Source organism: Garra rufa, chromosome 24 (assembly GCF_049309525.1).
Source record: "Garra rufa chromosome 24, GarRuf1.0, whole genome shotgun sequence".
Taxonomy (NCBI): Eukaryota; Metazoa; Chordata; class Actinopteri; order Cypriniformes; family Cyprinidae; genus Garra; species Garra rufa.
The window spans coordinates 461,460-472,760 of record NC_133384.1 but is presented as its reverse complement, the minus strand read 5'-3'; the positions used below and the strand labels follow the sequence as shown (position 1 = coordinate 472,760).

At 41.9% G+C, this 11,301-nt stretch overlaps 1 protein-coding gene across 1 annotated transcript in view; it reads right to left on the bottom strand.

Annotated features, from left to right (window-relative positions):
• mppe1 (metallophosphoesterase 1) overlaps positions 1-9,542 on the bottom strand; it is a 77,663-nt gene extending 68,121 nt beyond the window's left edge. The window contains exon 1 of the mRNA XM_073830296.1: positions 9,371-9,542. Within this exon, the coding sequence (XP_073686397.1) occupies positions 9,371-9,542 (172 nt within the window). The remainder of the gene's footprint in view (positions 1-9,370) is intronic.
• Positions 9,543-11,301: the final 1,759 nt, after the last annotated feature.

Sequence of the window (11,301 nt, the reverse complement as noted above, 5' to 3'; positions counted from 1 at the left end):
AGCCTGTTTCTGATACTCGGAGTCAGTTACCTTGATAACTTACTCTGTGAACCAAACCTGGTCAGGAGCAGGTTTTCTTCTGCAAACCCAGAGTTTATTTTGGTCTCCCCCTTTTTAAAGCATAAGTGATGCTTAAATACCTCATTAATTTATTTATGCTTCAAAAATGCTTTTCTTAGTGAGTGTTTTGGAATGTAAATTTAGTGCATTTTACTTAAAACAAGAAAAATAATCTTAATGCAAATGGAAACAAGATTAGTTTTTCTTACCCAATTGGCAGATAATATGCGGTCCCACTTTATATTAAGTGTCCCTAATACCTGTGAACTTACATGGTAACTAGATGTATACGAAGCATGTAACCACAGTGTATGTACACATTGGTACATTGTATCTACAGCTCTAATACTGGTGTAATTACACACATGTAACAACTCACTGAATAGCATTTGTAAGTACAAATGTGTAACAGGACATTGGTAACAACACTTTTTTCACTTCTGGAAGTACACATGTGTAACAAGAATTATGTAACTACATTTTGTAACAATATGTACTCACAGAAGTTTTTACACTTCCACACAGTCTTCAATACTGCAGTTACCAGTTTGGAATGCCCAGAAACATTATTGAAATCGTGATGATTCCTATGTAGGCTACATATAATTTTTGTATCCATGTATTTGTGAACACTGAATTAGAATTAAAGTATCAATTTGTAATACCAGTGTACTTGGTACATGGTAACTCCTCAGGAACTGTCTACTTAATATGAAGTGTAAAATGGTCACAACTTACTGAGTAATATGTAAAATGTAAACATCTGTGCAACACTTTAATATCAGTGTACTTACATGATAACTCCTCAGGAACTGTCTACTTAATATAAAGTGTAAAATGGTCACAACTTACAGAGTAATATATCAAATGTAAACCTCTGTGCAACACTTTAATTTCAGTGTACTTACATGGTAACTCCTCAGGAACTGTCTACTTAATATAACGTGTAAAATGGTCACAACTTACTGAGTAATATATAAAATGTAAACCTCTGTGCAACACTTTAATATCAGTGTACTTACATGATAACTCCTCAGGAACTGTCTACTTAATATAAAGTGTAAAATGGTCACAACTTACAGAGTAATATATCAAATGTAAACCTCTGTGCAACACTTTAATTTCAGTGTACTTACATGGTAACACCTCAGGAACTGTCTACTTAATATAAAGTGTAAAATGGTCCAGCCTGGTCTCATTGTTTATACGTTGGTATTTATACGTATTTTTAGATTCACAAAACGTACATTTTTGTAAGTTTTTATTGATGCGAAAATGTACAATTTAGACGTATTTCAACGTTTAAAACATACAAATAGCTACGTATGTTTTGCTAAAAACGTAAAATATTTACGTATCCTTCATTTCATTAAATATTCGTATCAATGCCTTTTATCATTTTATTAATACGCGATTTACATTTTTAGCCCCCTTAACCTACCCCAAACCTAAAGCTACCCATTTTATAGCAAATATAAAAGGATATAAATCGTATAACTGACAAAAATATATGCAGGGAAATTACCATTTTTACTAACAATATAGCATAAAAAATATGTTTATAGTCACTAATCACACTCCTACCTCTAAACCTAACGTTAACCATATCTCTCTCAGTACAGTAATGAAAAAAAAAAAAACATGACAGACAGAAAATTGAAATTACAATCATTTATTTAATGCAAAAATATCAACAGCCATACCAAAAAGTAATCCAAATGGCGATGCTTTTGCAGCCGCAGTCCTCTCTGGCAGAATACAGTAGGTTTGTTTGAGGTGCAGAGCAGAATTAAAGTGATTATTCGCTGAAATATTATCCAGATTATTTTCCTGATCCTCTCCGTAAATGCGCCCGCGCAACATTCAAACACATCTCACCAGAAACACGGCATGTAGTAAACTGTGACGAATGCTGGCGAGAGCCAATGAGAGCTCGATTTTCCTGCCGTAAAAACTGCTGTTTCCTGACGCGGTTGTATTTGAATTCGTAAAATAAAGATAAAGATTTGAATTTGGGCATGTTCCTCGCAATGGTATGGATTCTGAAGATCTTATAGCGCACAAATAAAATTGTTTCATTTTATAATTATGATGCGTGTTCGGTGTATTTTATGGTTTTATTGTAAGTCGCAGGGATGTCAGAAAACGCCTGCTGCGTCCCACCTACAAACGAAGTTAATATTACATAAATGGTTAAACGATTGTAGAAATGTTATTTATTTTAAAGGTTTAAAGTGTAGACTTGTTAAACATTATGTTTGCATATGCTTGGAAACGAGTTGGCAACAGAAATTACACAGAACAGGATGGAAAGTTATAATTTCATATTAAGTAAGCTATTTAATAATGCATTTGAAAACACAGTTTATATATTACTCTGTAGGTTGTGACCATTTTACACTTTATAGTAGACAGTTCCTGAGGAGTTATCATGTAAGTACACTGATATTAAAGTGTTGCACAGAGGTTTACATTTTATATATTACTCAGTAAGTTGTGACCATTTTACACTTTATATTAAGTAGACAGTTCCTGAGGAGTTACCATGTAAGTACACTGGTATTACAAATTGATACTTTAATTCTAATTCAGTGTTCACAAATACATGAATACAAAAATTATATGTAGCCTACATAGGAATCATCACGATTTCAATAATGTTTCCGGGCATTCCAAACTGGTAACTGCAGTATTGAAGACTGTGTGGAAGTGTAAAAACTTCTGTGAGTACATATTGTTGTTACAAAATGTAGTTACATAATTCTTGTTACACATGTGTACTTCCAGAAGTGAAAAAAGTATTGTTACCAATGTCCTGTTACACATTTGTACTTACAAATGCTATTCAGTGAGTTGTTACATGTGTGTAATTACACCAGTATTAGAGCTGTAGATACAATGTACCAATGTGTACATACACCGTGGTTACATGCTACGTACACATCTAGTTACCATGTAAGTTCACAGGTATTAGGGACACTTAATATAAAGTGGGACCGACAAGATACAAAGTCTGTACAAATGCCATATAAAATGTACATTTTACATTTTTAGCTTTTTTTTTTTTTTTTTTTTTTTTTTTTTAAGAAATACAGCACAATTACATTTAAAATACTGTGCCGATGAAGAACATGGAACAGTTTCATCAGAATGTTTAATTAAATTAATTAATTTAGGGGGCCTAATGGTTAGAGAGTCGGACTTGTAACCCAAAGGTTGCAGGTTCGAGTCTCAGGTCCAGCAGGGATTGTAGGTGGGGGGAGTGAATGTACAGCACTCTCTCCTCCCTCAATACCACGACTGAGGTGAGTCCCTTGAGCAAGGCACCGATCCCCCAACTGCTCCCCGGGCGCCGCAGCAATGGCTGCCCACTGCTCCGGGTGTGTGTTCACGGTGTGTGTGTGTGCACTTGGATGGGTTAAATGCAGAGCACAAATTCCTAGTATGGGTCACCATACTTGGCCTCACTTCACCCTAAATATATATTCACCTTAAGACAACTTCACTTCCAGAGAAAATATTTCCTGATAATTTACTCACCCCCATGTAATCCAAGATGTTCATGTCTTTCTTTCTTCAAGTCGAAAAAAAAAGTAAAGTTTTTGAGGAAAACATTCCAGGATTTTTCTCCATATAGTGGACTACAATGAGAGCCAATGAGTTGAATGGTCAAATTTCAGTTTCAATACAGCTTTTTAAAGGGCTTTACAAGTTTCCAGTGACCCTTATTCCTTGGCTGGGATCATGTAGAGCCCTTTGAAGCTGCACTGAAACTGAAATTTGGACCTTCAACCTGTTGGCTCCCATCGAAATATGGAGAAAAATCCTGGAATGTTTTCCTCAAAAACCTTTTTAACAGAAAAAAGAAAGACATTTTTCTTAAAAATGCATTTTGATTTAAGAATCTTTAGATTTTTTTTTTTATTGGAAACAACCAGACAATAATACTAAGTAAGAAAAGCATTTTCTAGGTGCATTAATTTATTGCACATATTTTCATCATGCAGACACTGTCAAAGTGGCAAAAACGGCATGTACTTTCATACATAAGATTATTTATCATATGGTATAGGATTATTTTGATTAGCCATATCCACATGCGTATTTATTTGACCTGTCATTTTTAAATGGTAGTCAGAGCACATTAGTACAGACACTGTCTGCAGAGCGGTAAAAAAAGTGTGCCTTTCTCTAATGCTCTTTCTGAGAATTTTTGTCATTGCCTAATGAGCACAAACCCATTGAATATGAAACTGATTATGGAATGGAAGGATGGCAGATGAAAAGGTAGTTAAAAAAAATAAAAATTAATTATATATATATATATATACCTATATATAGTATATATTTACTAGGTCATCTTTTTTTCCTATAAATGGACAAATGCAACTTTTATTCTTTTTCATGTTGGATTTTAATATTCTTCCAATACATCCATCTCCTCTTCATCTGTTCTTTGTCATTTTGCGAGCCTTCATGCTGTTGGCTGAGTAGGAGTCAAATGTTCATTTCATTACTCTAATTAGGAAATGCAACCATTTGGATTAGAGAACATTTCATTATGTGAAAGAGTGTAATGAGGACTCTGGGAAGCATGTAAGATCCACGTGCAAGCTTTAATGAACAGATCGTAGTCAAGCCAGGCAAGGTCAATCTCCAACAAAACAGATATATCCAGGGCAAAACAATAGCGTAATCCACAAATACAGGTGTTAGTCAAAATCCAGAGAGGGCAGTCCAAAAGTAACAAATAAACAATGAAACAAGGTAAAACTATGGCAGTGAAACAGAACAAAACAATGGCAAAATAACTATGACAATGAAACAAAACCGTGGCAAAAAGGCAATGAAACAAGAGAAAACGCTTAGTAGAGTCTGCACAGCAAAACAATACTTTGCGATGTCTGTTTGGTAATGGCTGCCTTTTATGCCCACCAAACAGGAAGTAACCAACGAGGGAGCAGCAACAGTCCAGGGGCCTCATGTATCAACGCTGCGTACGCACAAAAACTTTGCGTACGCCAGATTTCACGCTCACGTTTGGATTTACTAAAGATGAAATTAACGTGAGAATGTGCGTTGATCCACGCCAACTCCATGTCTGGCGTACGTGTATTTTTTGTGCGTGTGTTTGTTTTATTTCCCTTGGCGACTCCTAGAGGCAATTATTTTAAATTGCACACTACAAAGTATTGCACCAACACATGTGGAAAACATTGCTATTAATTTATAATTGATAAAATGGGTTAATTGAGACAATATTTTTCTACCAATTATGTGATTTAGAACATATAAAAGCATTTGCAAATGTATACATCCCTTAGTCTATGGCAATGGCAGTGTTGGCCTTATTGGAGGACATTGTCAATGGCCAAATCCGAAGGGAACGCGTTTTTAGGGATCACAGTGATTTTCTGGCCCACGATGATGACTGGCTTATAAGCTGTTTCAGATTTCCAAGAGCTATCCTCTTGGAGCTCTTTGCTGAGTTGAGTCCAAATTTGGAGACAGCGAGGAGCCACGCATTACCCGTTCCCTTCAGGTGCTGATAACGCTTGGTTTCCTGGCAAATTGTTCTTTCCAAAGGGAACTGGCAGATCGCTCGGGGTTAAGCCAGTCGTCTTTGAGCCGTGCAATGCCAGCTGTATGGGACGGGATCATCCGCATGTCTAGCAGGTATATAAGATTTCCATACCATGCAGTTGACCAGCCAAACAAAGCGCAATTTGCAGCGATCACCGGTTATCCTAATGTAAGCGCAAGCGATCGACTGCACGGACATTGCTATAAAGGCGCCATCTGAAGAACAATTTGGATACGTGAATCGGAAACAGCTAAGTTTTACTTTATTTTATTTTATTGAGCGTAATTATTTAACTGCATATCAGGAGACCGCGGTTATCCATTAAAGACGTGGCTGTTAACCCCCCTCAACAACCCACAAACTGACCAAGAGCGCAGATACAATGATGCCCATTCTCGCACTTGTAGAGTGGGCGATTGGGCAGCTGAAATGCCGGTGGCACCAGAGCCGTGCACAGACCTTTTAAGGGGCATGTGCTGAAACTGAAAAAAAGGGCTTCCCCCCCCTTATATATATATATATCTTATGTAAACTAATTCAAACAACACTGCGATCCACTGGGATGTCCCTCTCAATGGCTATATAGGCTATATAATATGATGAAATGTTAATAAATTACATCATGTAATTTACAAGCATCAGCAAATTCAGCAGATAACCATAAAATCAAAATAGAAATTTCTTATAAAATATTTACCTAGCTGACAAGGAACACTCGGTTGCTTTGTGTCAAACTAAATCACATTATGTCAACATCACACCGTGTGGTGAGGCATTATATGAACCTTTATAGACATAGGCCTACTATTGTTTATTTCATAAAGACAACGTTGCACTTATTCAAACAAGATATTTTACCGTTACAAGACAACGATGTTCATCTGCTTGCGCTCTATGACTCTGACTGATGCGCTGAAACGTAGGCTAAGTCGCCACTGTTCTCCACCTGCACCTTTACATCGGACCATTTCTTTTTTAATTCGTTCACAGTGCGATGTTCAAACCCCACTGCGTTAACCGCGTCAGCTAAACTCTCCCACTCTATTTATTTATTTTTTTTTTTTACAAACTTGCAAATAACAGTTTTTCTCCGGTCTACCGGTGAGGAGCACCTTCAAATCACATTCTGTTAAGTTTCTCTTGCTTGCTTTTTCGTTTGGTTTTGCCAAAGTGGAGTCATTATCATATTAATACGGGGGAGGAGGCAGGGAGGGGTTTTGCGCTCGTGCATGTGCGCTCAATTTCACGTTAATTCGGATGTACAAAGAGATATGCGTGGAATTCCGCGTACGCAGTGTTTCATACATCTGATTTTTTTACTGCGTACGCACATTTACAGCTTTGTCCGTACGCTATGTTTTAGTATGAATTCAACGCAAGTCTTTGTACATGAGGCCCCAGGAGGGTGGGGGAACAGAGGCAAATCAGGGGGTGGGACGGTGGGCCAGGTCCATGCAGGGGAACAGGATCAGACTCAGGGCCTGGACCTTGGAGCAGAGGCAGACAGTGGAGCACTGGAGGACCTGGGCCATGGAGCAGTGGCAGACAGTGGAGCAATGGAGGTCCTGGGCCGTGGAGCAGTGGCAGACAGTGGAAACTTGGAGGACCTGGGCCATGAAGCAGTGGCAGGCTGTGAAACAGTGGAAGCCATGGTGGGGCTGGCAGAGCAGGAAGCCTAGGCGGTGCAGGCAGAGCAGGAAGCCATGGTGGAGCAGGCAGAGCAGGAAGCCATGGCGGTGCAGGTAGAGCAGGGAGCCATGGCGGAGCAGGTAGAGCAGGGAGCCTTGGCGGTGAAGGCAGAGCAGGAAGCTTTGGCATTGCAGGCAGAGCAGGAGGCCATGGCGAAGCAGGTAGCTTGGGTAGCCATGGCAGAGCAGGATCATTGGCAGTGGTTGAGCAGACAGTGAGTTCATCAATGGGTGGTACCCCCTTTTGAGGATCTGCAGTAGGAGCTGCCTCCTCAGGGGGTTCCACCGTAAACGCCGCCTCCACAAGAGGCATTGGCGCAGCGGACACGTGGACAGACTCATGGCCAGACGAGGCCTCTGGAGCAGACTCGTGGACAGGCTCATGGACAGACGAGGCCTCTGGGATGCAGTGTGCAGCCCACACACTTAAAAAGGCGATGGCCATCACAGGTAGTGCAGTGTTTAATGGGATGCCCACCGGGCTGGAAGGTGTGAGACTTGGGTGCGTCAGTTCGGCGTGGCTTGCTTGGCTTGGGAGCGTCGGCTCTATTGGTATGTCTGCAGCCCGCACTGACATTAGAGGAGGGTCCATCACACTGACAATCAAGACAGGGCGTGGCTCTGGCAGGTCTGATGAGATATGGCGTGGCTCTGACAGGTCAGACGAGGCATGGCGTGGCGTTGGCAGGTAAGACGAGGCATGACGTGGCTCTGGCAGGTCAGATGAGACATGGCGTGGCTCTGGACGTTCGGGCGAGACGTGACTTGGCTCTGGACGCTCGGGCGAGACGTGACTTGGCTCTGGACGCTCGGGCGAGACGTGACTTGGCTCTGGAATAACAGCAGTAACTTGGCTTGGCTCATGAAGATCTGTTGTAACTTGGCTTGGCTCATGAAGGTCAACTGTGGCTTGGCTTGGCTAAGGGACAACAGCAGCAACTTGACTTGGCTCATGAAGATCTGCTGTAACTTGGCTTGGCTCATGAAAATCAGCTGTGGTTTGGCTTAACATAGACAACCCAGCTGTAACTTGACTTGATTCAGGAACAACAGCTGCGACGTGGCTTGACTCATGGGGCACAGCTGTGACTTGGCTTGACTCGTGGGGAATAACAGCTGTGACTTGGCTTGACTCGTGGGGAACAACAGATGTATCTTTGCTTGACTCATGGAGAACAACAGCTGTATCTTGGCCTGACTCATGGAGAACAACAGCTGTATCTTGGCTTGATTCATGAAGAACAGCTGTATCTTGTCTTGGCACAGAAAGTGTAGCACTGACTTGACACCAGAGGATCAGGCATCACTTGACTTGATGTCGGAGGAACGGTCGTGACTTGACTTGGCTTTGAGGGAACAGCTGTGACTTGACTTGGCTTTGAAGGAACGGCAGCTGTAACGTGACTTGACAGGAACAGCAACTGTAACGTGACTTGACAGGAACAGCAGCTGTAACGTGACTTGACTTGGCAGAAACAGCAGCTGTGACGTGACTTGGCAGAAACCGCAGCTGTGACATGACTTGACTTGGCAGAAACAGCAGCTGTAACATGACTTGACTGAGGAACCTCATCTGGAAGGACAGCCATGATAGATACAGACTCTGGAACAGGAGACATGACGTGAACAGGCCGTAGCTTGACTGAAGCGGCATAAGGTGTTGCTGGCTTGGTTGACATGACGCTAGCGGGTGCTGGCTGGGCTGACATGAGTTTAGGGAGACCAGCTGTTCGCGCTGACAGCAGTGGTGGGTCCTCTATGCTGGAGGCCAACCATCTTGGAACCAGGTTGACACAATGAAGCGTGGATGCAGCGGCCATTTTGCAGCCATCTGGTGAACAGGCTTTAGGACGGCGGCCATCTTGGCGACAGGCTCTGGTGTGGCGGCCATCTTGTGTAGTGGCTCTGGAAAGGCGGCCATCTTGTGAAGTGGCTCTGGAAGGGCAGCCATCCTGACTGGGGACTCAGATGGGGCGGCCATCTTGTGAACAGGCTTGGGGATGGCGGCCATCTTGTGAACAGGCTGGGGGATGGCAACCATCCTCTGGGATGGCGGCCATGACAGGTACACACTCTGGACGGGCAGGCATGGCGTGAGCAGGCCCTGGAGCAGCAGGCATGGCGTGAACAGGCCCTGGACCAGCAGGCATGGCGTGAGCAGGCCCTGGAGTGGCAGGCATGGCATGAGCAGGCCCTGGAGCGGCAGGCATGGCGTGAGCAGGCCCTGGAGCGGCAGGCATGGCGTGAGCAGGCTGTGGCTTGACAGACGTGATGTGAGTAGGTTGTGGTTTGGTAGATGTGACGTAAGCAGGCTGTGGCTTGGTAGCAGGCTTAGCAGATGTGACGTGAGAAGGCTTTGGCTTGGTAAACGTGACTTGAGCAGGCTTTGGCTTGGCAGACATGACGTGAACAGGCTTTGGTTTGGCAGGCATGATGTGAACAATTCCAGACGTGACATATGGGACATGAAAATGTTCTGGTGGTGTGGGTACTGTGGGATTGTGGGGCTCCAATCCCAACAGTAAAAGCAGAGCCACTTATCTGGAGTGCAAAGTCAATGTACTGTTCTAGAGTCCAGTGTGGGGATTTTATGTTAGTGTGCAAACCAAAGAAAAAGATGTCCTTAAGAAAAGAGTCCTTGAAATCTACCTGATACGACAGCTCACAGAAGTCAGCCACATACTCCTCAATGGGCCGGTTATTCTGGCGAGGACGAACCAGACGATCTCCAGGGTTCATGATGATCTGTTTGCACAACGCTGCTGGATCTGTGGTAGGCGAAGAATTCTGTAATGAGGACTCTGGGAAGCGTGTAAGATCCATGTGCGAGCTTTAATGAACAGATCGTAGTCAAGCCAGGCAAAGTCAATCTCCAACAAAACAGATATATCCAGGGCAAAACAATAGCGTAATCCACAAACACAGGCGTTAGTCAAAATCCAGAGAGGGCAGTCCAAAAGTAACAAATAAACAATGAAACAAGGTAAAACTATGGCAATGAAACAGAACAAAACAATGTCAAAATAACTGTGACAATGAAACAAAACCGTGGCAAAAGGGCAATGAAACAAGAGAAAACGCTTAGTAGAATCCGCACAGCAAAACAATACTTTGCGATGTCTGTTTGGTAATGGCTGCCTTTTATGCCCACCAAACAGGAAGTAACCAACGAGGCAGCAGAGGGAGCAGCAACAGTCAGATCATGGGTAAGGGCTCCCTCTGCTGGCATTGCATTACAAAGAGCATTAGACTATGTGGAAAAAGCTGCTGCAAAGTGAAATTAGACACAGAATTATATTTTTATATGACATATTTTAATGTCAACTATTTGTAAAATCATGTAGCCTACACTCATGAACCCTTTATGCTTAAAGCTTTGACTGGTTGAATTATGTTTACTTCCATGTTTAGCTGTTTTCTTCTTATTATTATTTTTATTTATTTTATTTTATTTTATTTTTTGCCTCTGGGATACCATGAAAATGAATAGTTCAGTAACGTACCATTCTGCCAATTTTTTACCTTTGATATTCTAATTATTAATAATTAAATAATTATGTTCTTAATAATTATTAAGAATTAAAGTTAAGCATTGGCTCGAAGTATGCAGAGGTCTTTTTGGTGGGAGCTGTTGCCATGGTGAATCATAATTTGGGAGCTCCATTGATCATGTCTTTTCATAGTCATGTTGCAAGCACTAAACTCAGAGTCAACCTACTCAGAGTGGATTGAACTAACTCAGTTCAGCTGTTCTGAAACCAAAAACTCAGTGTTTCCCATCTCAGGGTAAGTCAATTCAGAGTTCAAGTTTAAACTCAGAGTTGGTTGAACCTCCTTATTGAAACAGGGCCCAGGTAAGCAACTGTACATTTGCTGAGGGGTAAGCAAGATCAGGGTTGTAACCTTTGTGTACTCTATTCTCAACTTTTTGCAATTTAATCAGAGGTGGAAAAAGGTGACAATGTGACA